The sequence below is a fragment of the Leucopleurus acutus genome, assembly GCF_964270905.1.
Source record: "Leucopleurus acutus genome assembly, chromosome: 15".
Lineage (NCBI taxonomy): Eukaryota > Metazoa > Chordata > Mammalia > Artiodactyla > Delphinidae > Leucopleurus > Leucopleurus acutus.
In genome coordinates this window covers 7290838-7318173 of record NC_139157.1, presented here as the reverse complement: position 1 = coordinate 7318173, position 27336 = coordinate 7290838, and the positions used below count along the sequence as shown (strand labels likewise).

The 27336-nt window shown below is 45.0% G+C and overlaps 1 protein-coding gene across 2 annotated transcripts in view; it reads right to left on the bottom strand.

Moving 5' to 3' along the window:
* AGPAT4 (1-acylglycerol-3-phosphate O-acyltransferase 4) overlaps positions 1 to 27336 on the bottom strand; it is a 107044-nt gene that overhangs the window by 65387 nt on the left and 14321 nt on the right. The window contains exon 2 of one of the 2 annotated variants that reach the window (XM_082855800.1): positions 8003 to 8266. In XM_082855800.1, coding sequence (XP_082711926.1) covers positions 8003 to 8180 — 178 coding nt within the window. In that variant the 5' untranslated portion in view covers positions 8181 to 8266. Of the gene's footprint in view, positions 1 to 8002; positions 8767 to 27336 lie in introns of those variants that run through there. The other variant, XM_082855801.1, reaches the window with a different exon arrangement.

Below are 27336 nucleotides of genomic sequence, written 5' to 3'. Positions count from 1 at the left end.
TTATTTATAACCCACATCAACGGCGAAGACACCTTGCTCTAAGGTAAGCATCTGCTCACACAACTCAGTATCACATTTGTGTTCCTAAATCTGCTGTTTCTTTAATACGTCTTAATATATCTATTTGAAATTGAGTGATTAAGCTCTCTATTTAAAATACAAGGTCACTTTTTCTTAGGAAGAATCACACATATATCCTGTACTATGAGTAAAACATATATATTTACATGTATACACACACACATATATTTAAGATACAGAAATGGACTGTTACTCAAAATAAACGAGGCATGCTATAGCATAGTCACATTACTCGTTTTTAAAACTTAAAAAAAAATCCAGCATCCTCACCTATCGCTCTCCTTTCACTGAATCAGTTCCATAAAATGAGGCCATTTGTGTATTTACCATGTTTCCAATCTCCAGGCATATCAACTACCCAGCTGTGATATTTATTGATGAATTGAGCTAATAACACACTGATGTAATAATCAGCTCTCAATGCCAATATTTTTTCCCCTATATAAACAAAAGGGTGTTGACACAAAAGGCTAATTTTGTAACAAGCTTTGCGTGGAGAAGGTCAGCAAAGTAAACACCCAATTCTAAACAAAAGCGTTCCACTAAGAACTGAGCCGGAGTGTAACACTGATCTGGAAGAAAAGACGCTGGATCTGAAGGGAGCCGGGGAGTCGGCTTCCGGGATCCTTCAGAATGAAAGATCCAGGTGTGCGCAGGCCAACGGAGCACACCCCCTGGGCCAGATGACTTCATTCCTGTTACTTCTTTATGCAAAGCAAGGAGAGGAAGAAAAGATTTGTGACCCCTTTATGGCCGGAGAGGTTGTTACTAAGACAGACCTGAGCATTGTATTACGGGCAGGCAATTCCCTTACCCCATTCATTCACCTTGGAGAACTTCTTCAAGGTTCGAAGGACAGTTTCATTCGAGTTTTCCTAGGCAGAATGCTTTGGTGATTAGCCAAAGCAGTTCTGGACTTAGAGAGAGAGTACGCAGAGAGATAAAAATAAATGCCAGTTGAAAATATACGGAACCCAGGATGATAGAAACCTACAAGCCTTCGTCTCCATTCATCAGAAGATCTGACCCAGGGGCCAGCCTGGACACACACGTGCTGGTCACTGGCTGGACCAGTGGGACTGCTGCCTCCAGATGAGGCTTCCACACTTGGCCACCTTTCTCCACGTCCAGTGTCACCAGCCCCACTTCACTCATGGGAGATCCCTGACTTTAAGAAGCAGGAAAGAGGGATTCTCTGGCTTGTTCCATAAATAAAAAGCAAGGTCTTCAGTCTGTATAATCTCTCATTCCCTGTATTGCCAGTAAAACAATGGGGGGAAGCGGAGCAGAAGCCAGGCGAGGGGGGGAGGAGGGAGAAGGGAGAAATAAACAGCATCACTCGTGTCGGTGCCATGCAATGCCCTTCACTCTGCACTTCACAGGCACAGTGGGAGAAAAAAGACTTAGAACGCAGACTGCATTGGTTTTCTGGAGCTGCTGTAACAAAGTACCCCAAACTGGGGGCTTATGAAGGGAACCCTCCAGGGTTCTGGAGGACAGAACCCGAGATCACGGTGTGGGCAGGGCTGCTTGCCTCTGAGGCTGCAGGAGGATCCACTCTGGCCTCCCCCCTGGTTTCTGGTCTCAGTGTCTTCACATCGTCTTCTTCTGTGTCTGCTGCCTCTGTGTCCACGTTCCCCCCTTTTACAAAGACACAGTCACCATGGATCGGGGCCACCCGATTTATATATATATATATTTATTTATTTTGGGCTGTGTTGGGTCTTCATTGCTGCGCACGGGTTTTTCTCTAGTTGCGGTGAGTGGGGGCTACTCTTTGCGGTGCGTGGGCTTCTCATTGCAGTGGCTTCTCTTGTTGGGGATCACAGGCTCTAGGCACGCGGGCTTCAGTAGTTGTGGTGCATGGGCTCAGTAGTTGTGGCTCACGGGCCCTAGAGCGCAGGCTCAGTAGTTGTCGCACACGGGCCCAGTTGCTCCGCGACATGTGGGATCTTCCCGGACCAGGGCTCGAACACGTGTCCCCTGCATTGGCAGGTGGATTCTTAACTACTGCGCCACCAGGGAAGTCCCGGGGTTTCTGCTTTGGTCAATTGACAGCCAGTTACCTGCACTCCCTCTGGGAGGTGATCCCCACCTGGTACTGATAAGGGTGAATCTGCAGACCTTCAGAGAGAATACCCAGGTCCTGGGTCACGACTCCCCAGCAAAGGTACCAGGAGGTCCACACTTCAGCGGGATCAAAGATAGCCATGGGAAGGGTCAGGACCAGGGGCCTGGGGACAAGCTACCAAAGACCTTTTCTGACATCTTGGGGGTGATAACTATTGTGACAAGTGAAGGAGTCAAACCTGCTCATAACAGAAAAGAGTGAAAAGTCAGCTTGGACTAAAATAAGAAAAAGCAGCCGTGCCATTAATCACGCTGGGAAGATATGGAAGAGCCGGCCGCCAAGTGAACAGCTCGTGTTATTTCTCCCAAGGTCGCTCTGGAAAACGCCACAGCGACCCCCTCCTTGACTCACTTTCTTACCAAAGACACCCTGGACTGGCCTTGTATGTTCCTGGCACGGGGGACACGCAGCTGTGGCCCTCGCCTCATGACACACACAGCGATGTGTCTGATCCCCGCTTCTCCTGGTCCTGCTGAGAAACAGAAACCTCAGGAACACCCATCCCTGCTCCCTTGTCTTAGACACCCCCTCCCCCTTTCCCCCCAACCCCGGCCAGGATCTATCGCTACGTGGATCCTCTGGGTGAAAGGGGAGGATTGCTTCCCCAGGGCCTGCTCCCAGGGGAGCCACGTGCCTCTGAGAAATCCCCCGCCAAGTGGATCAACAACTTCCGTCTGGAAAGCGGTTCACGGAGGAAGTCCAGCAACAGATCCCGGGGGGCTCCTGGCGGTGTTCGCTCATCTGGAGTTCCCTCCACCCTCCCCGGCGAGGGGACCCCCTTCCATCTCCACTTCCACTTCAGCTGCTCCAGTGCTGTCCCCCTCTTCAGGGTGACTGACCGGGGACCAAGTCTGGGCGGGGAGGCACTGAGGACACCTGATGCCCCCCTCACCTCTCCCGCTCTCCGTCTCCCAGCCAGGGCTCCCGGCCCCCGTCCTACTGCCTCCCAACAGCTGCGGTCTCCCCTGCCACACCAGCACCAGCTAATCTCAAAGAAAGGAAACCAATACGCGCCGAGAATCGGGAACTCATATCAGGACCTTTAAAAAGCAATTCTCATCCTGCTTCGGGAGGCGCTACGGTAGGAGAAGCGTTCTTCAATTTCACGTGAGAAAAAAGAGAGAAATACGCAAAAGCAGCCAAATTCACACTATGGGAGACGGTCTTGTACTAAAGCAGAGCTGGCCAGACGGCCCCAGGGACCAGCCTGCAGCCCGGGACAGTCAGATTGATGGTGTGGTCGCAGCTGCGGGGGGCAGGGGGCTGCCCCACGGACGAGAGGGACGCGGAAGCATCTTCAGTGAAGTCCGGTTCCCACTGGGGCTCCGGGGAGGGCGTCTGTCAGTCACGCTACTGAGCGCGCCCTTGGGTCACAACTCGGAAGGGACCTCTACATCCTGGGGTCCGTTATTGTCACAGCAGGAAAACTGACATCTGTTTCAAGGGAGGACCCGGGGGCGGTGTCATAGGTGGTGAAACGGAGCCTGCTTCTCCGTCCATGCTCAACCACTACCTACTACAAAGTAAGCAGCCAATAACCTTCAGGTCAGGGCGGGGGGACACGGAAGAGAGAGGTGCTGAAAAGAGAAGTAAGTATCTCCCAAGGGCAGAACCGAAAAGAACTCAAGTCTTTATCAGAAAAAGACTGGCATCTTGGTCAATTCCACTCCCTCTCCTTTATTAAAATGGAGTTCATTTTTTAAAGTTACCTAACCAGGTTAACTGCCATAATGAGAAGACACCCTTGCCTGTCTCCCACCTCCCATCCCTTCCCCCAACCCCCCGCAACGCTCCTTCCCTCCATAGCCACAAATTCCGGTTTTCATCCTAAATCTGATGTGCTTTAAACAGTTCACAAGGCACTTCTGTCCACGGCATCTCACCCTGCTTTTCCAACTGGTCATGGTGACCCGTCCCGCTACTCCATGCTGAACTCATAGGGTTTGCGAGGCTCGTCCAAGGGGACAGCCTGTAAACAGGAGGGCAGGATGTCCTATGTTGCGTCTCAGCACTCCAGATTCGGACCCGTCCTCGCCACCACACGGCCTTGCCCATCAGAGGCACCTAGTGGACCTGTGGATTGGACGGCCATAGAACCCATGAGCATCACGGTCCAGAAAGAGTAAGCGGCAGGCTTAACGCACGGAGCTGGTTAGCAACAGCATGGAATTTGGAAGCAAGGCTGGTGGGTGGATGGGCAGTGGTGTCTCCGTGCAGTTCTGTGTCCCAGGTCCTCCACGGAACAGTAAGGTCAGTTGTAGTCCTCCCCAGCACCCTCCCCTTTTAAAAAACTCTGCCATTAATAGATTCTCCGAGTTCTTCCCTGCTTTCTAAAACCCACAGTGTCAGAGGGGAAGGAAAACAAGGCAGCTGGTCTTGGCCACCTTTCGCAAGAGATTAAAGGACACATGCTGCGCGAGGGAAGGTAATACAATTCTACTCGGCTTCTCGTAACTTTCTTCCTTCTCCACACCTTGCAAAAGCTCGCTCCATGCCCCCTTCCTCATCCAGCATGCTAAGCCAGCCTGTCTTAGCCTCCTGGGCCCACAAAGCTAGGCGAAAAGGAAATACAACAACCCTCCCAAAGTCAGCCACTTAGATCAAATAAACTTTCAAATTGTTATTCCTGATGGCGGTCCTGGCCACCAGACTAAGATTCTCCGCTGTGTGTGTCATGCTGGAAACCGTCTCTATTTGTCATTTACATCCGAGTGGCCTTTTACACACCAGGGCTGGTGACTACTCTGGACTCACCTGGTGCAACAGCAAGCTCTTAACATTTTTTTTACTTTTTTTTTTTTTGCGGTACGCGGGCCTCTCACTGCCGTGGCCTCTCCCGCTGCGGAGCACAGGCTCCGGACGCGCAGGCTCAGCGGCCATGGCTCACGGGCCCAGCCGATCCGCGGCATGTGGGATCTTCCCGGACCTGGGCACGAACCCGTGTCCCTGCATCGGCAGGCAGACTCTCAACCACTGCGCCACCAGGGAAGCCCCGCTCTTAACATTTTTTTTAAAAGGGTGACGTCATGGCTCTATTAGTAAAAAGTGGGCAGGTGATGGAGGGGATCCAAGTCTCTAGGAAATAATTTTTTTCTTAAAAGTCAGCTGCAAATGATGAATGCTACTGATTTTCTAAGCTTTACAGTGACTCATTAAACCCCATGAAGAGTTTTTATCTTAACTCAGAGGGAAGGGGAAGACAGTGAAAGCAAACAGAAGAGGTCTGACCATCTCTTATTCCAAGCTGTTCGATAGCCCACGCGCTGCAGCCTCTGATGGTCAACAGCTCAGTGGATCATTGTCTCTTACGTGTCTTTGGTTGTTGCTGTGAAACACTCAGGGTATAAGGAAATCTATTAACTACAGAGGACAAGTTCCGAAAGAGAGAGAGGAGAACAGCTTTGTATCTAACACATGCTGGGATACCAGAAGTGGAGAAGCCGGGGAAGGCACGGGGGAGCTTTCCTCACCGCAGTGAGTGCCACGGCCAAACCCAGGATGCACTGCCTTGTCCTTCTCCTCCAGAGAGAAGCCCTCCCTTCCCTCTTCAGGTCGCTTCTGCTTCTGCTCAGCCCAAGCCCCTGGAAGCTTTCATCCGGGGCAGTAGGCACACAGCACTGTGGGACGTCCCGAGATAGGATGTGCCTGGATGGACGTGCTTCTGAATCTTTCGTGAAATTCGACTGCCTGCCCTCCATTTCACCCTGGGTGGGGAAATGCCAGTGGCTTGGATGGTTATGTTTCATTTGGAATCATTCTAAATAGTTTAATTAATTTATCATGTTGAAAAATCCACCTTGCTTTCTGAATCTGTTCCCCATCTTAATTTCCACCAGAGGCATATAGGCTACGGTGCCTTTAGAAGAATATTGACTCGGCCTTGCTGTAACCTTGGTATGTCTTCACCATCTACCAAAAGCGAAATAGAGTACTCTTAGGAACTCTAGTCCTAAATCCTGTCTCTTATTTCTTGACTCCAAATGAGAAAGTCAGTGCTTAACCACCTCTTTGAGATTTAAATAGGGGTTACGACAGTGCAAATACACATGATTTCAAATTGCAAACTGACAGATTTGGGAATCTCCATAGGTGTGTACAAATCATACAAGTGCAGGTTTTGATGAAATGTGCAATCAGCATTGCTTTGTTAAATTTAAGTTTTCTTTAAATAGACACTTAAGTGTAGAAAGACACTTAAAATTATAAAGTAAATCTCAGGCTACTATCTCCTTCTCTGGATTATACAAACTCTTTTCTCCTCAAACAGCTACAATCCAGGTTCTGGCCATCTCCTACTGCTTCTGCCCTGCGCTGAAAGATTGTTTCCTTTTCTATACCATGGAAGATGTCTAAATACTAGAAACAATGTTATGGTAAAATGTATGACAAACAAATTTGCATTACCCACGATTGCGCTGAACTAGTGGCTGCACCCAATAGGCCATAGATACATGGATTAAAGATACATTTTTTGTAACTGTGACTTTATGATCTCATGAACGGTCTCAAGACATTTATGTAAAACACTACAATCCAAGACAACAGTAGGTCGAGCACACACACCACATCATAAACAGTATCACACACATCTGCCAGTTCTGAGCTGGTGACAGAAATTACGAATAAGCTTGTTTTTATCATTTGTTCCTCACGAGATCGTCCTTTGAAGTTTCAGAAACAACTCACTGAATCAGTAGTAATCCATTTGGATAACTGTATGCAGCTTGCATTATTTTAATTCAAATTTAAATCTGATTGCTTCATTGTAAGGGTTTCAAAAAGATATCTACAATTTTGGACTCTTGGCATAATCTAAGGTAGCCGAGGTTTTTAAATTGCTTAATTTGAAAGAGCTCATTTTTCAAAATATATTCACACTCCTATATGTAACTGGTAATGATGTACACTGCATTCTGTGCTGTTGAGAATAGGTACAGATTTCTGGTCAATCAACACCAAACTCATCTCTAGACATCCCAATACTCAGATTCATCTTGTATCATTTTCATTTTTGAAATTCAGGCCAGTTGAATTAGTCATGTTTAAAATAGTCTAGTATAATCACACACGCACACAGACACACACACACACATGAACGTATATAAAACTGGAGAAAGCTGAAAAAGGTTGGTGGATTATGTCAATGTCAGTTTTCTTATTGGGGTATAACACTGTAGCCATGCAAGAAATCACCACTGGGGAAAACTGGCTGAAAGGTACATGGGATCTCTCTATTATTTCTTACAATTGTATGTGCATCAATTATCTCAAAAATTTAAAGAAAAGAAGCAAGGAAGACAACAATACATTATATCACCATTTAGTTTTTAAAAATATGTACATGTCTTATGTATCTATACATATACAGACTTACCTGCATACATGTACAAACATAAGAGCCATGCATACATATGTCTCTGTATGTGTGTACATGTCTTTCTATATATGTGTGTATATATATGCTACTTCTGTAAGGATACCTAAGAAATCACTAATGCTGTTGTTTCCGAGGAGGAAAACTAAAGAAACAGAATGCTTATTTGCTTTTCACAGGATACCCCTCTGTGCCTGTTGAATTTTGTGCTATTGGCATTACTCATTCAAAAAATAATTCTTTAACAGTGAGGACAAAATAGACATTTCAAACCTAAAACAAACAGAAACAAACCAAAGAATCTTAGCATACACTAAAAGCCTTAGTGAACCCATGTAAGAAGTCCTAACTGTGACACACACACACACACACTGGCAGTGAAGATGCAAATAGAGAAACAGGAGAAAGTCTCTTACGGCTGGAGATGCAGTAGGACAGCCGGCAGTTGATCTTCCGGAAAAGTTGCTTGTTAATTGGCCAGAGGAGGAGCGTGAAGAGCTGAATGGTGTTGATGATGAGCCCCGAGGCGATAAACACGTAACAGAAGATGAGATGGCACAGGAACTGAGACTTCAGCAACGCGATGAGGTCCATGCTGGGTGGGCGCTCCTCCGCCAAACCACAGACGCCCACCGTAGAACACGTCCAGAGGACAGGACGGCCGGGACTCAGGAATACGCCTGAAACACACACCGATGTCAAATGTGAGAAAAAATATTATCTGCTCTCACAGGCAGGGGAAAACAACTCTTAGAAGAAAAATGTACTCTCGAGATTAAACACATTCTACAAGGAATTCTCTGGTGGTCCCGTGGTTAGGAGTCCAAGCTTTCACTGCAAGGGGCACGGGTTTGATCCCTGGTCAGGGAACTAAGGTCCCCGCAAGCCAAGTGGCCAAAAATTAAAAAATTTTAAACACGTTGTACATTCGTTGATTTATTTTTATTTCAAAACCTTTTTTTTTTTTTTTTTTGGGCCAAGCCGTACAGCTTGTGGGATCTTAACTCCCCGACCAGGGACTGAAGCCAGGCCCTCAGCGCGAAGTCCTAACCACTGGACCGCCAGGGAATTCCAGCAAGCATTTATAATAGCGCTTCCTTAAGGTCGGGCACAGTTTCAGTCCTTTAAAAAGAATAGTTCCTTTAACTGCACTAATGCCTGCGAGGCGGGCACCGTTATTACAGAGGAGGGAATGAGGCCCACAGAGGTTAAGCAACTTGGTCAGGGTTCCACAGGCCTCACTGCTAAGGAGAGGCTGGTGGCCAGAGTCCGCATCTCTGGACCTTCCCTCCTGCCTGCCTACTGCCCCCGGCGACCCCTCCACACCTCCCTCCACTCGTCATCTCCAGATCTCAGTCCAAACAGCACTTCTTCTGGCAAGACCTCCCCGAATGCATGCCTGCCCGGAGGAGGCTGGGGGCCACCCCTGGGGTGGTGTTTGGAGGAGGGCGCCCAGGCGGCACCCTCTGCCGTTACTGTGTTACTGCTTCGCCTGTTCGCCTTCCTACACTGGACTGTCACTCCTCCGGGGCACACGACTATTCTGAAGATCATCCCTGTCTCCCCCAGCCTTGAAGCAATCACTGGCACAGAGTTGGAACTTAATTAAAAATACATATATGGGACTTCCCTGGTAGCGCAATGGTTAAGAATCCGCCTGCCAATGCAGGGGACACGGGTTCGAGCCCTGGTCTGGGAAGATCCCACATGTGGCGGAGCAACGAAGCCCGTGTGCCACAACTACTGAGCCTGCACTATAGAGCCCACAAACCACAACTACTGAGCCTGTGCCCCATAACTACTGAAGCCTGTGCACCTAGAGCCCGTGCTCCACAGTAAGAGAAGCCACCGCAATGAGAAGCCCGCACACCGCAACGAAGAGTAGCCCCCGCTCGCCGCAACTAGAGAAAGCCCACCAGCAGCAACGAAGACCCAATGCAGCCAAAAACTAAATAAATGAATGAATAAAAATTTAAAAAAATACATATATATTTGTGGAATGATTTAATGAAGGGAAACAAGGGATGAACTTTGAGATATCAGTAAACACAAATAACCAAGTATGAAGGCAAGAGGAACATGCCACCACACTCCTGACACACACACACAGACACACACATGTGCGCGCACACATGCACCCTTAAGAGTTCTAAGATTGAGCAGAAACTCAAAACATGCACAGCGGCCAGACTCACGGCCCTGTCATCAGTCTCCAACCCCAGAATGGAATAATGAAATAACTGTCCAGTTTGGCAAATTAAGCCTTTGAGGAACAGCCTGGAGGCAGGAGGTTCAAATACTCTGCTGGAGAAAACGTAAGTCTGAGAGCATGATGCGTAGCAGGCTAGCTTCTCCCAGAAGCAGAACGTCATTGCAAACGACCTCAGGAACAGCTCCAACGGCAGGACGAACTTTCTAACAGTAATAGTGAAGAGACCCTAGACGTCATTACAATCTTTATGGATAATACTGTCCCGCAAAAAATCTGTACGACAGTATCACATATATGATCTCATTTTAAGCCTCAGATGAATCCCATGAGTATTATTATTATCCCATTTTTCGGAGTAAGAAACTGAGATGCCCCATAGGTTGGGCGATTTGCCTGAGGTTGCCACCATCAGTAACTGACCTTAAGATTCAGTCTGACGGGGCTTCCCTGGTGGCACTGTGGTTAAGAATCCGCCTGCCAAGGGAGGGGACATGAGTTCGAGCCCTGGTCCGGGAAGATCCCACATGCCGTGGAGCAACTAAGCCCGTGCACCACAACTACTGAAGCCTGCACACCACAACCACTGAAGGCCACTCGCCTACAGTCCGTGCTCTGCAACAAGAGAAGCCACCGCAATGAGAAGCCCATACACCACAACAAAGAGCAGCCCCCGCTCGCCGCAACTAGAGAAAGCCCGCGTGCAGCAACAGACCCAACGCAGCCATAATTAATTAATTAATTATTTTAAAAGTGCTTAGAAGGATTCAGTCTGACGTCCGAGCTCCTTCTCCTCCAGCTCTCTGGGCGACTTTACCCCTGGGGTGTGAGGTGGGGCTTCTCCTGGGCTCAGAACTCCCCTCCACAGAGCAGCCCAGAAAGGAGCCCAGGGCACAACAGTGCAGCGTTCAGTGAGGTTCACAGTCCCAAGCTAGGCGCGGAGTCGGGGACACGGGACTCGCTTCTGGGACTCCCAGGCTGGTTCTGAGGACAGTCTTGGGTATAAGGACAGTCACAAGGTGCATTCCTGTAAAACATGACCCTCGCTTAGACTAACCGGAAGGCACCTGTGATTCCTATGTGTTTCTGAGACGAGGGAAATAGAAAGTACCTTTGGCCTGATTTCTCTGAAGTCAGCTCAGCTCAGCTGAGACCATCTGTCTCCCCAGAAGCCCTGCTCTCTGGCACAAAGCCAGGATGCTGCAGGGGCTGAAGCAGCCCTTCTTCAATGTTTTTCAGAGAGCACTGCCCTGGGACACCTCCAAGTTGTCAAACTCTTTACTTAGTTTCAACATACCCAGTCTCTCTAGAAGGCACAGACGCTAAGCTGGTAGCTCACCTCAGTGCACTTGGCTTTCAGGAGCTACATGAACAGAAGTGACGCACGTCGGTGACGATTCAGCAGCAGCTATAGTCCGAGGTGGACTGTATTCGTTTGTCCTTGGATTGGCCTCTAAAAGCTTCCGGACACTCTGGGCCAGAAGAAGTGTGATTCTTCACTAGGTTTCTGGGACCTAGTGTTCGGAAAGTATTTGACAAATCCTTTGCTTTGCTGACTTAACACTAAGAAATGGAAGTCAGCTGGTACTGGAAACGCAGGGGATTGAATGCCGCCTTCCTCGGTTTCCTGTCAGAAGTAGGGCATGACGAAGAAAAAGTAAGCTTTTCTTTTTTTCCTTGTATAAGTCCAGGGACCAGCATGCCCTTTAGTAAAACCCTCGCTAGTACTGCATGAACCAGGGGTCTAACACAACGTTGGTGAGCTTCAGGAGTCACGAGGGGGGTCACAGACAGGCGAGCCTTGGCTGGCTTTGTTCTGCCCCAGATCCCCTTCCTAGACTGGTGTGGGTTTGGAGTTCAACTGTCTGGGTTTGAAGCTCTGGGTTGCGTATCCTCAGGTAAATTAACTTTTCTGAATCTCGGATTCTTTATCTACAAAAAGGGCTAATAGATTGCAATCAAAATTCCAAGGAGGCTATTGTTTTTTGCAAAACTTTAGTTGATTCTCAAATTTATATTCAAGAGAAAAACGACAAGAATAGCAAAGGAAATGCATGATGAACAATAAGGTAAGAAGTGCTGTGAGTTTATGAAACAATTTAACTGATTATTAAAAGAGAGACAAGGCTAAACTTTTTAGGGGGGGTGTCTAGTGGGTGAATATGTGTTGCATGTCTTAAGTTTATTCCAGATAGAAGTTTGAGGGGACCATCCTACCCTTCTTGACTAAAGGCAAGCCTTCTCTCTAATGTGGTGACTTGCCAATTCGGTACCATACTGAGGAAAGATGGTGTAAAGATCTGACCAGTGACAAAAACAGGTAGAGAGAAAGCATTTTAAAATTCTTGCCTTTTCCTCTAATTTTTGGTGGAAGGATTACAGGTGGTTTCTCTTTTCTTGCCCGTGTTTTATTGTTCTTTCCTATAATGACAATGAGATTCTCCCCCTTCCTGGGCACAGAGCTGGATGGACGCGTTTCCCAGCATCCCTGCCATTGGTCAGATGTGGTCAGAGGGTGGAGCACACGGGATGATGAAGGTGGTCCCTGCAGGCTGCTTGCAAACTTGATGAGGAAGAACCACGGGGTGGGCTCACCCTGTCAGGTGAGCGGAAAGGTGGAAATCCAGCCCATCAGCAACGGACCAGAGAAATTCTGGAATGTGAAGGCAACCTGAGACCACCTTGAATCCAAGCACAGCTGACGGTGAGGGTGATACAGGCCAGATGCTAGAGGGTAAGGGACGTTGCAGGAACGTTTGAATCTGGCAGTCCTGGCTAGAAATCCAGGCTCGGCCGCTGCCTAGCTCCATCCCTTACTGAACTTCCACAGCCCCCAGCTTCCTCCTCTGCGAAACCAGAACAAGACCGCCAACACAAGGTTGCTGCAAGGCTCACGTATAATAAAGCATCTGAAACACTTAACACGATGCCTGGAACACAGGGAGCTCACAATAATGGGAGAATTTTTCTCTCATTTCAAGAAAAGAAAGAAGGAGCAGCTAAGATGTATTACTTTGGCATCCCTGGGAAAGCCAGTGAGATATAAATCAGTTTTCCTTCTCACTCCCTATCTACTGATAGAGCCTGATGTTTTCTTTAATTTACCTTGAAGTGTGTTAAAACATTGCCTCCCCCATTTGTTTTCATTCTAATCTGTCCTTTACTGCTAGTGACTCTGAAATGGGAAGTGATGCGTTCACCAAAACTCACATGGATGGTACCCTTTTAACTAGGTAATAACCTTGGCAAAGCATGGAGATGACAAAGGGACTTTGGAATAAGGGAAAGCGTCAGCCAGCAGGATGCTTTCATTACCCTTGTGTTTCCCACGCCGATTTCTACCCTGAAACTGGGCAGATGCAGAGAAGCTGGCATGCACACACCGGTGGAGTTTTGCTACCTGGGACTCCTGCAGGGTGAGGGGTGGGAACACAGATGGCATCAGCGGAAACATAAACAAATAAAAGCAGCCCAGAATCTCCCCATGAGAGAATTCAAGGTGCGTCCTTCTCTAAAGACGCGGCTTCAACGTAAAGCATCAAATTAGAGAACCAACGGGAGGACCTGAGTTAAGACTTGGGTCTTCTGCCCTAGTCACTATTCTGCAACTATTAAATAAGCACGAGCTTCAGACACACTCAGGAAGAGACTAAACCTGAAATGGGATGAACTCTTTCACTAGCTTGTTTTTAAAGATTTTGGTGGGGTTTTTTTTGTTTTGTTTTTTGTACATTTACATGACAGAATTAAACCAGGTCAGGGTTTTAGAAGAAGCCAAAGCTTCCTTCCAAAGAAATCACTCCAGGTGGAATTGCTAAGATAATGCCCATGATCAATTTAGTACCATCACTGAAATCTATACAACCCATTATTTAGGCTCTTTTAATCCCGAACACCAGAATAGTGTTCACAAAACAGAAGAGATATCTAACAAATGCTAATTGAAGCGATGCTACTTTTTATATTGCAAACTAAAACTGACAATACGCCATTTTAAAAGAGCTGGGGTAAAACGCACTCATTCTCACAATGAGAACCACCACACAATCTTTTTAGAAAGCAACGTGGCATACACAGAAAGACCTCAACATCTTCACACCACTTGATTTCATAAGCCAACCTCTGACCATCTCTCTCAAGGATAAAACTAGCTTTTAGAAAATTCTCTCTGCACCAAGATAGTCAACCAGGATTATTTATAAGCACCCAAAATTAGAAACCACTTACCTTTCTGACATGAGGAAACAATCAAATGAATTATGGGAAACCCACACAATCGAATGAAGAAAGTATCACTGTAATAGGTTTGTAGGAAGATGGAAACATTTTCATTATGATATTGGGAGATGAAGGTCACCGAATTATATATAGAGAGAATAATCACAACTCTAAAAACACTACCAGTAGTTATCTTTCCGTGTGTGCGCACACAACGCAAGTCGGGCTGGCTGGTGGACTTTGTTTCTGGACGAATACTTCTGGTCTGTAAGGCAGAGAATGCCCAGGCACAAAGGAGCCCTGCAGGAAAGGGACGTGGATGCGGTCCCAGGTGGAATGAGTGGCGGACTGTTCCGGGGGTCCAACTTTCAGATCTCGAATTCTACTTTAAATTAAATAAATTTAGCAAGATCTCCAAGAGGGCAGCAGCGAACTTGTGGCAGCCCGAGGCAGCCACTTAGCACTTCCTCCTGAGAAACATGGATAAATTTAGTGTTGGATTCCCGGGAGTTACACTGGCCCAAGGCCCAAAACAAAACACGAGAGAAAGTGTTCTAGACTGAATTTAACTGTCTCTGGGACCATCTCTTACTAAAATATTCCTCAATTAAAAAATTATCATTGTCTAATGGGTTGGCAGAAGCCTCTATAAAATTAGCTTTTTTAAAGATTGATGGAGCAGTCCTTTGCCTAATACCCCTGTACCATATATGAAGTCCATTAAAACAAAAACTCCAAAGAAGTCATAAATCATACTCAACTATTTCATTACATCCAATAATAAATAACCCTCACTCAGTCTCTCTCCAAAATCTAATTTTAGGATAATAAAAATGTAAGTCTATAGAAAACTGAGGTTTCTAAGTTTATGTTTAACAGTTGCTTCTGAGCAGCTTATAAGAGAAAAAGAAATCCTAAAGAGTTTTAAATCTAATCCAAGGAAACCAGGATCAGGTAAACCCAGATGGATAACCTAGGTAACTTTTCCTGTCATAAGAAAAAACAAAGATAAAGGAAATTAAATGAGGTATTCTCCAAGGCCTTTTGTAGCTCTGACAGCTACAAGATTAAAATATCTAGAGTTAAACATCAGGTCTTCTGAATGGTACCCAGTGCAGCAGAATAAGTCCACTGAATGTTTTACACGCACATTGTCTCATTAACTGTCACAAAAACCTACTATGGAAGGTATTGTTATCCCCACTTTACAGATGAGGAAACTGAGGTTTAGTGAGACCAGGGAACATGCAAAAGTCAAAGAGAGAGTAAACTAAGCTCAGGTTAGGCTGCCTTTAAGACAGGAAGCCCAAGGCAGCTAGACTCCACAGGAACGTGGCCTTATTTCATGAACTTGGTTCCATATTTCACCTCCCGGTTCCCTGTCTGACTGTTGGGGTGATCGTGAGTTTTTGAGTCACTACCCCACCAGTCAGTCCTGCAGAGACCCAGTCATGCCCTTCTTCCAGGTAGAAGATCTGCCATCCCCAAACCCCAATCCAGCTCTCCCACGGTCCCTGGGATTGGAGGGCTCTGACCTCACAGAGTTGGTGCAGTCGGAGCGAGCTGGTGCCTAGCTGCATTTCCAACAACCAAGAGTGTGTGAACTATTTTATAAGATACTCAGTGGAAAATATATTTTTAAATTATGTTCGATCTCTGGAAGTTTCCAAAAAATTTTATGAAGGACTTTTATGAAGTCCTGATAAAACTCGAATATCATGAAATCATGAAACCCAAAACTGAAATGAAAATTAATCTTCCAAGTGGGGAAGCAGACACATTTCTGCTTTAAATGAGTCTATTCCAATTAATCTTGAAACCTTTTCAAAAATGGAAGACTGATGGAGGTTGCATGGAGATTGTTATAATCTTCGCACCATTATTGCTGCCACGTGGCACGGCCATCAACTCAGTCACACACCTGTGAAGGCTGAAAATCTATGGAGGCTGAGGAAGAGGAAGGGGCCGCTCTCGCCTCCCCTCCCATCCAAGCAGGGAGATGGCCTGCGACCAGCTCAGGGCCTCCAGGAGCAGGCGTGAGGGACATGCATCGCCAGCTGGCACCCGCAACAAAAAGGAGAGCTTTATTCAGTGTAGAATCCACCTCCTACTCCAGTTCCACCGTCACCAAGGCAACACGGTCAGGACAGCGGTCTCATCACACTGCCCGCCTCTCTCCTTCCCACGTGGGTCGTGACAAAGCCGTGTGGCCAAGGCACGCCGCCTAAGGGGAACCTCGGCAGGTGGCCGCTGGTGTCAAGCCCATCTACCTACTGTGTGACCCTGGGCGAGGAACGTGTCTTCTCTGAGCCTCAGTTTCTGCATCTGTTTAATGGAGGCAGTAATCTGGTCCCCAGGGATGTTGCGCTGATGAGCTGCAGCAGCCAGCTCAGGCCTCAGGAGGGCACTCCTGGGTACCAGGGTCCACCGGGGCTCCCAGACTGCCTGGGACATGCCCCTCCTTCAGCTGCTTCTCCCACGTGCCCCCACCCCAAAACCAGCTACCATCTTTTTTTACTAAACTTTCCGCCTGTGGCTCTCATGATCCATTTCTTTTGTTTGTTTTCATAAAATTTTTCTCATTGGAACATGTTTTTTCGGACATGCGCACAGTCCAGAACGCCTCTGGGCCCAAAGGGCCTTGTGAGGCTGCCCCGAAGTCCACTCACGAGTTTTAACGAAGGGACCACGTCTCCATTCCCAACCTAAAGGAAGACAGTTCACAGTCATCTGTTCTGACGCCCTCTTTATAATGATGGGTAATACCTGTTAGTTCCCATAGAAATTATATTAAAGAAATGAGTTGAAGAAAACAGTATGAAGGTGCCTCAAAACACCAAAAATAGAGCTGCCATGTGATCCTGCCATCCCACTCCTGGGCACATGTTTGGAGAAAACTATAATTTGAAAATATACATGCACCCCTATGTGCACAGCAGCGCTATCTACAATAGCCAAGACATGAAAACTACCTAAATGTCCACCAACAGATGAATGAACAGAGAAGTTGTGGTACATATATACAATGGAATACTATTCAGCCATAAAAAGGAATGAAATAATGCCATTTGCAGCAACATGGATGGACCTAGAGATGATCATACTAAGCGAAGTCAGTCAGAAAGAGAAAGACAAATACCATATAGTATCACTTATATGTGGAATCTAAACTATGACACAAATGAACTTATCTATGAAACAGAAACAGACTCACAGACATAGAGAACAGACTTGTGGTTGCCAAGGGGGAGAGGGGTGGGAGAGGGATGGACTGGGGGTTTGGGATTAGCAGATGCCAACTATTATATATAAAATGGATAAACAAACAACAAGGTCCTACTGTAGAGCACAGGGAACTCTATTCAATATCCTGTGATAAACCATAATGGAAAAGAATATGAAAAAGAATGTATATATGTATAACTGGATCACTTTGCTGCCGTACAGCAGAAATTAACACTTCATTGTAGATCAACTATACTTCAACAAAGTAAATTTTAAAAAAAGAAAAGAGCTGAACATAATACAATAAATATGAACCTTGTTCTGACTTCATGGAGGAGCAATGAAAACTGGTGTTGACAAGACGCAGACTCTCAGCACTCTGGTGCCCTGTGACTATGCCAGTATTGCCCTGACCTCACGGAGCCTTACGATAAGGAGCTGAGGACAATTCTCGCAAGATGTTATATGTAAAGGATGAGCAGATAAAAGGTGTGTCTGCATCACCAAGGGGGCAGATTGGAGTGGGCAGACTTCTGAGTAGTGCGAAGCCGGGGCCAGTTACCAGCGCAGACAGACGTGTGCTTGGGTCCCCAGCAAAGCACGGCACCTAATTTTTTTCATAAAAGCTGCTTTAATATTTTTATTATATTATATATATTTTTAAATATATATATTATTAAATAATAATTAATTTTAATAATTAAAATATTTAATAATTTAATATATCTTTAATATTTCAAAATAAACCGAAAACCAACAATAATAAAAAGCCTTTAAAATTAAGACTTATGGGGCTTCCCTGGTGGCGCAGTGGTTGAGAGTCCGCCTGCCGATGCAGGGGACACGGGTTCGTGCCCCGGTCCGGGAAGATCCCACATGCCGCGGAGCGGCTGGGTCCGTGAGCCATGGCCGCTGAGCCTGCGCGTCCAGAGCCTGTGCCCCGCAACGGGAGAGGCCACAGCAGTGAGAGGCCCGCGTACCGCAAAAAAAAAAAAAAAAAAAAAATTAAGACTTATGGCAAAATTCAAAACATTGTTGGAAATTTCCTTAAACTTATTTTATAATTCAATATTTTCATTTTCAGTACCCATTGGGGGAAGGGGTACAACCCTAACCTTTTCAGTATTGAGGAGCTCTAACCTTTAAGCAGGCTCCCCTACGGACAAACAACTGCACGTGGTCTGAGTGGCCAAGCCAGGACACCGTGGGGATACCACCGAACAGAGTCAGCCAAGCACATCCTCCGGCATCGTTTTCCAGTGAAGTTGAGAAGATCGCCCAAATCTCTCCACTCCTTCTGGCCTGGCCCACCTAGTCTGTCTGGGTCGCCAGCTCCATCAGGAGTGATGACTCTCACCATTATTCTGAGGACGACACACTGCCTGTGGCCACGTGAGCAGGGCACGTCACCAGCAGAGGTCACCAGCCTTGGACAAATGGCCAAACTGCTAGCTCTTGGGGGGGCTCCAAGCATCAGAGACAGGCCATCTCAGAAAGCCAAGCAGACGTGAAGTGACAGTAACCAAAGCTTGAAAAGCATATGTCACAAAACCATGTGGACGTGGGAAGCTCTACACAGCAGCTAAATGGTGCAAATACAAGTCAGGAGGCACCATGACTGGGAACTGATTTTGCGCCGGGACGTGTCAACTGGACTACAGCCCTCCTTGGGAACCCAGAAGTCATGACTCTACTAGTGGCTGAAGAAATAAATGCAGAAGCGGAGGCACCAGTATTGAGTCGGGGGCTGGGTTTGACTACTGATCATCTGTGTGTCCGTATCACCTTGGTTACTTGGCCTCTAGAAATCTCAGCTTCCTCATCTGTCAGTGGGAGGCTCTGCCAGATACACCGACCCCACAAGGGTGGTGGGAGAGGTCAGTGAGGTAAGAAAAGAATGTGCAAAGGCTCTGCTGGGCGGATGCTTAGGCACCTGTAACCACTCTCAATTCTATGGCTCAGAAAATGGAAAATGGGGCCACTTGTCCAGATGTCCTCAACTAGAATGCTTCTGATTCATGGAAACTAACATGGCCTTAGTACCCTGGGGTACTTACCAGGGAGTAGGATTTGGAGGAAGCACCCTGCTGGCTCTGTCATGATCAAGAGTTCACTGTAGGTGGGGTGGGTCCCTGAGGGTCTGCTCAGAGGAGCTAATTTGGGCGGGGACAGCAAGTGATCTTTTTTTTTTAAAAAATTTATTATTTTTGGCTGCGTTGGGTCTTTGTTGCTGCGCATGGACTTTCTGTATTTGTGGCGAGCGGGGGCTACTCTTCACTGCGGTGTGTGGGCTTCTCATTGCAGTGGCTTCTCTCGTTGTGGAGCACGGGCTCTAGGTGTGTGGGCTTCAGTAGTTGTGGCTCGCAGGCTCTAGAGCACAAGCTCAGTAGTTGTGGCACACGGGCTCAGTAGTTGTGGCTCGCGGGCTCTAGAGCGCAGGCTCAGTAGTTGTGGCGCACGGGCTTAGTTGCTCCACGGCATGTGGGATCTTCCCGGACCAGGGCTCGAAACTATCGAACGTATGTCCCCTGTGTTGGCAGGCGGATTCTTAACCACTGTGCCACTAGGGAAGCCCCAGCAAGTGATCTTTCTTTTTCTTCTGCATCACAGACACCAGTAACCAGGCTCTTTTCTCTCCAGTGGGTCCCTCTCCATTGTCCTCACTGCTCGTTAAGCGCCCTTGACCCTCGAGTTCTCGGAGACCCTGCTGTTGCCCATCCTCATGTTCTGGTAAGGAGGGTAGGGGACAGTGGGAGATCGATAAGACTAGATTTCAAATCTTTCATTTCTTTGATTTTCATAAAGGGATGCCGATGAACCCAGGCAATTTCCCCGACTTGATCCATGCATAATGGACCCGAAGAGAGACTTACTAGAAAACAAATGCACTTAAATGCTTTCCTGACACGAATCATTTATTGAAGACAGAATTGCTGGCTGTGAGCGCTCAAAATAAGTTGACTTACAGTATCCTTGTTTCTAGATAGATCTGAAATACGATCACAAAATATTGACATACTCAGCTATGAACGATGCTTTTGGGGTCATTATGGACTGGCTATTCCTCGAAAAGTTTCATTAAGAACAGCAGTGATAAAACACAAAACAGGGCCTTCTCTCTCTCTCCTTTTCTTTTTCTACTTTCCTGAGTCACAAAGCTCAGGAATACAGGATGCTTGGTGAAAGCAGTGATGTTCCTTCCAATTTCTGTTAAGTAGAATCTGGAACAGGTATTCTGGGATTCATGCAAACATTCATTAATCCACTGACAACTTTATTCATTCATTAGGTCGTCTGTCCACCAAGCCACCCATTCATCCATTAAGTCAAAAATTCACTGATTCATATTTATTGTTGCAGCTCTATTTATACCATTGCATTAGACTGCTGAAAGTAAGCACAGGGGATTCTTACAGAGTCCCTCTCTGTGTTTTATGTGGGTGAGTATCATGCCCAATAAACCAAAGTATTTGAGTAATTATTTCCAGGCCCGGGATGAACCCCCAACCCCTTCCACTTCTTACAGAATAAATAGATGCTCAATACATGTTGATTCAATCCAGATTTCTAGACGACCTAATTTAGTCTCCATACCAATCACCCTGAATTGTCAAAAACAACGTACAAAGGGATAACATGAACTGAGAAAGTCCTAGGTTTCTTTCCCATTATAATAAGGACGGAGCAGATGACCCAACAATTTACTCTCCCTACAGAAGCCATGCAGATAAACCCACACGATTTCTTTCTAAACCGTTATATCCTGTAACCAAGCAGAGAATCCTCTTCTACCTCATGAAATTGCATGAGGCAATATATCAAACTGACATGAAAATAACTAAAATGAAAGCAAATTACCTACTTAAACCACAGTAGGGGAGTTCAGATGTTGGTTGGGGAACAGAGTTGACTTTTCTTTAAACAAAGAATCTTCTATTAAAATAAAATCTGGTAAAAGTAAAGGAAACTACTCTCATAGAGTAAGTCACTTAGTGAACCAAAGTCATGAATTCTTTTAAAGGTAACTTCCCCCATTATAACAGTAATTCACATTCATTATAAAAATTTTGTAGTCTAAAATGTAGAAATTTTACCACCTATATGGCCACTGACACTTTGGTTTATTTTCTTCTAGTCTTCAGTGAAGACACTGGCTTTTTTTTTTTTTTTTTTCTTCGCTAGATAAAACCATTGCAGGGACTTCCCTGGTGGCGCAGTGGTTAAGAATCCGCCTGCCAATGCAGGGGACACGGGTTTGAGCCCTGGTCCAGGAAGATCCCACATGCTACGGAGCAACTAAGCCCGTGAGCCACAACTACTGGAGCCCGTGTGCGTAGCACCCATGCTCTTCAACAAGAGAAGCCACCACAATGAGAAGCCCGGGCACCGCAATGAAGAGTAGACCCCGCTCGCTGCAACTAGAGAAAGCCCGCATTCAGCAACGAATATCCAACACAGCCAAAAATAAATAAATAAATAAATAACCATTGCAGAGGCTTTTCGTTTTCAAATATAGTTGCGATCTTCTGTTAAATCAATTTTACATGACCTTTCTTTAACCTTTAGTGGGATCATTTTCAATGTCCTTATCCCAATATAAATACTCTAGTAGTTACACTGGACATATCATAATTGTTATCTTATTGCCTCATCATTGTATTATTTAGGCTTCTTTTGTCTTTTTAATAGCAAGTAATGCAGGGAACTTCCTGGGTGGCTCAGTAGTTAAGAATCCACTTACCAATGCTGGGGACATGGGTTTGATCCCTGGTCTGGGAAGATCCCACATGTCGCAGAGCAACTAACCGCAAGTACCGCAACTACTGAGCCCGCACGCCACAACTACTGAGCCCGTGAGCCTAGAGCCCGTGCTCTGCCACAAGAGAAGCCACCGCAATGAGAAGCCCGCGCACAGCAATGAAGAGTAGCCCCCACTTGCCACAACTAGAGAAAGCCCACGCACAGCAACAAAGACCCAACACAGCCAAAAATAAATAAATAAATTTATTTTTTAAAAATAATTAGTAATGCAACAATTAACAATTCAGGGTATAAAGCCCTTTTTTCCCCGTTAATTTTGGGTAATAGCTTTAGAATAAATTCCCACATGCAGGATTTCTGGGTTCAAGGAACAAACATTTTAAGGCATCTAGTGAATTTTGCCAAATTGATTTCCAAAAAGTTTATAGCTATTTATGTTCTTACCAGCAATTTACAAAAATACACATTCCACCACGTTTGTCAGCGATAAGAATTCTCATCTAAAAGCAACAAAAACCCGATTAACGCTTCATACATTAAAAGTTGTGTCTCTGTTTTAATCTGCATTTTGGGGGTTATAAGTGTTAACATTTATTAAACTACTGCTTTCTGTCACGACTTGTCTATTGTATCTGCTGCCCGCTTATCTCTTGTATATTGATTTGCACGAGCTCTCCATATATTAAATAGAATAACATCTTAACTATTCCATTTAGAGTGACCGATTTTTCCAGTATTTTTAGCTCATTAAAGCCTTAAATTATTATGGAGTAAAAGCTGTGATTTCTTTCAGAAAGTTTAGGCTTAGAAAGTCCTTCCTTCTACCCTTAATTCTTGTTCTGCAGAAAACTGGTACACATTCACTTATTTCATCTCCTTTTTCAATGATTAATTTTATATATTTTTAACTCTTAGATCTGACATTTATTTTTTGGCTATGGTGCTCCACGAGAATCTAAATGGGTTTATTTCCAAATATTTAACGAGCTGTATCCAAGGCGTTTATTGGAAGTTCTTTCCCTCCTCCATTAATTCGTACTATAATCATATATTAAATACCAATAAACAGAGAAGAAATGAACTGTAGAGATCAATATACTAACCACTCATTTAACAGATGAAAAACTGGTACCTACTGAGTCAGCGAGCAGCTCGATCCCTCCGACGGGAGGGACAATGCTCTGAGGATTCTTTCTTCCCCTTGTCCCTTGTGCTCCCGCCCACCTGACATTTACTCTCTTAGAGGGAGTAAAATATTACTGTGCATTACAGCCTTCCCCAATCACTGGTTAAAGATCTGCAGGAAATCAGGAAGCTGTACCTTAGAACTACATTCAAGCCAACATAATCTCAGATGGGAATGAGCGAAACCAAGGTGGACACAGAAGCCACTTGCTGGGCCTTATTTTTCCCATTCAAAGACCAGAAGGATTCTCTAATGTTGTACCAATCTACCTATGGGAGGGTTTCTGCAGGAGAAAAAAGAAAAGCAGACAGGAAAAGTACCTCATGTTTTTAAAAGGGATTCCTTACCGATGTGTGATTAGGGAATGGAAGCCATAGCAAGGCAGGGAGTTTTAGGCTGTCTTCGTCAACGATGCATCTCAAGAACCCAGAACAAGAATTCCGCAGGGGGCTTCACCGGTGGCGCAGTGGTTGAGAATCTGCCTGCTAATGCAGGGGACACGGGTTCGAGCCCTGGTCTGGGACGATCCCACATGCCGCGGAGCAACTAGGCCCATGAGCCACAACTACTGAACCTGCGCGTCTGGAGCCTGCGCTCCGCAACAAGAGAGGCCGCGACAGTGAGAGGCCCGCGCACCGCGATGAAGAGTGGCCCCCGCTTGCCGCAACTAGAAAAATCCCTCGCACAGAAACAAAGACCCAACACAGCCAAAAATAAATGCTTAAATAAAAGATTACTATTAATAAAAAAAGCCGAACAAACAAAAAGAATTTCTCAGGAATAGAGAGGACGCCAAAGCCTCACGAGGCCCCTGGACCACTTTCTGCTAAGGGACCAACAGCCTAGCACACAGACACACTGAAGGGAGGCCCGGGGCACGGGGAAAATGAAGGGAGGCCCGGGGCACGGGGAAAATGAAGGGAGCCGTGAGCAGTAGCCAATGTCTGAGGTCTGGAAACAGGGACAAGAGAATCCTTTCCAAGCCAGATATTTGCTTAATTGGTATTTTTTGTAATAGTATATAAAAGCTACGATGTGAATTCCCAAACTTTGAGGAGTTCCTAACTCCTAATGGATTCTTTGTGTGTTGACTAAACCAGACTTTAATTTTGCCTCTGCTTTTAGGTTATGAGCTCCTCCAGTGTCAGAGAACAAATATATCATAAAGGAACTAGAAATAATTATGAACAATTACAAATGAATAAGTAAAAAATAATTATAAGATATTAACAGGAAGCCCCAGCATTTACTTCTTCTAAAAATTTCTCTGAGAAAATAATGAAATTGGAACAGAAAGTCTTGGGAGGGCCAGGAAGAACAATGAGGAAATATATTTAGTGACAAAAAGAGGTTTACAATATACAAAGTCAACAAGAACATGCACCACATGAGACAAATCTTAAAGCCAAAAAAAAAAAAAAAAACCCAGTGCATCTCCATGCTTAGGAAGTACTTGGTTGGTAAGTCAAACTTCTTTTTTAATATCAAAAATATTTAAAATACACAAAACATTTTGCCACATTGATATCTAGTCACGTTTACTTCATTTTTTTAGGAAATAAAATATATAGATATTGAAGCCACTTCTGCTATTTGAGCTTGAAATTGGTGTGTTTCCTTCAATGTTTTTGCTCTTTTACTGTATATGTATTCACAAACAACATATACTTTTTATGTTGTAAAGATGTGTGTAAATAATATTCGAATCCTTCTGGGATTTCCCTTCTACATTCAACACTAAATTTTTGAAATTTTATGCATCTAGTTTAGTCGTTTTAATTTTGGAAGAGTATTCTTTTGTATGGCTACACCAAAAATTAATCTATTACCATACTGATGGACATTTAGAGTATTTCCACTTTTTTTCTCTATTATAGATAGTGCACTAATGAGCACTGGAATTGCTGCGTCATTCTGACGTGACATCCTCCAGCTTCACTAGATATTAACAAACTTCTTTTCAAAATTTAACACACTCGGAAGATGTTTGGAGTTAGAGCAGCGATCCCCAACGCTTTTGGCACCAGGGTCTGGTTTTGTGGAAGACAATTTTTCCATGGATTGTGGGGGGGGGGGATAGTTTCGGGATGATTCAAGCACATTACATTTACTGTAATTTCTATTATTATATTGTATAACAGAAATATTGTATTGTAATATATGATGAAATAATTATACGACTCACTATAATGGTGACAGAGATGGAGCTCAGGCGGTAATGCGAGCGATGGGGAGCGGCTGTAAATACAGATGAAGCTTCACTTGCCCGCCACTTGCCTCCTACTGTGCGGCTCGGTTCCTAACAGGCCATGACCAATACCGGTCCGTGGCCCGGGGGTTGGGGACCCCTGGGTTAGAGAGATAATGGGCAATAATACTTTTCTTCTTTATGCTTCCCTGTATATTCTAATTATTCAACCAAGAGTATTTACCACTCTGGTAATATACTTAAGTTAAAAAAAAAAATCTCAACTTTTTACACTACATTTTTCAGATTACTTATGTATGTTAACATATATTGCTTGATATCGCTCTCTGATTTATTAGTGTACCCATGCTACAGATAAGCAAATGGAGGCTTAGGGAAGTTCTATGACTTATTTAGTTTGGTCACTAAACTGGTCCCGTACCTTCTCTGAGTCTCAGTCTCCTCTTTATTATTTCCATCAGCCTACCTCACAAAACTATTGAGGGTGAAAAATAAGACAACTGACTTGAAACACCAAAAAATTTTAAAGTGACTTATAAATATATAATCCACTGGTTATCTTTTTTCACGATTATGTTCTTTACATCTCTGTCCCTGCTCTGTACACAGTGAGAAATAACTAAGTATGGAGGAATATGGGAAAAGGTACATTCTTACAAAACCTCGGGTACCATTTCAACTGTTCCTTCCCAAGGAAAGAAGTATTCGTTAGCCAATGGTTTACTGCCGGGAGATTTACTCCTTAGTCCTTGATCGAAGCTTCATTCTAACGGTAATTTAATTCTTAGAGATGAGTAAATACAGACTCAAATGACAGAACAAAAAAAAAATGGATTCAGTACTAAAAGCAAGTGCTTTTTGGTTTCAGATAATGCTCTTCACACGACTTCCTTCCTGTTTCTAAGAAAGCAAACCCTGGCAGAGTGGAGAGCTCTGGAAATACAACGCCTGGACGCAGAAACGCTGGTGCCCGAAAACTGTTAAGGAAAAGCACAAACTGCTGCACACACGCAGCAAACCATTTGTACTGTTGCGAGGGCGGTACAGAGCCAGCTAACCTGCACGGCGCTTCCAGTCCAAGAATACTCTAGGTTGAAAGGGACATAGCCTTGGTTCCCTGATAAAACCCAATAAAATCGCCACTATTTGAGTTGAACCAACAACGCTTCTGACAGTCACTTCTTCATTCCTTGCCTGTGGTATCTCACAGATCAAATTCTCCTGCATTAATTCTATAACAACGTTTTGATATAGGTCTGAATACCAAAGGGTATTGGATTTGAAAACCTGAGACATTTATGCAGAATATTATGCTTCCTTAGCCTCAGAGAAGACTTGGAGAAAGAAGTGAATGAAAAACACCTAGCTCTAGTTCCTCAGATATTAAACAGATTTGCCATATGTATGACCCAGAAATTAACACTCGTAGGTGTCTACCCAAAAGAAATGAAAACAATAAGTCCTCACAAAACCCTGTACACAAACGTTTACAGCAGCATTATTCATAATAGCTAAAAGATGGAAACAGCCCCAAAGTCTATCAACTGACACATGGATAAACATAGCCCACAGTGGAATATTATTCAGCCACAAAAAAGAATGAATTACTGATACATGCTACAACATGGATGAACTTCAAAAACATTACACTAAGTGAAAGAAACCAGTTAAAGAAGACCACACACTGTATGATTCTGTTTATACAAAATGTCCAAAATAGGCAAATCTAGAGACAAAAAGTAGCCTAATGACTGTCCAGGGCCAGAGGGCAGGGGGGATGGGAAATGCCCAGGGTAAAGGGTTTCTTTCTGAGGTGATGAAAATGTTCTAAAAGTAGATAGTGGTGGTGATGGTTGCACAACTCTGTATATATTACAATATATGACAAGCCACTGATTGTACACTTAAAATGGGTGAACTTTATGGCACGTGAATTATATCT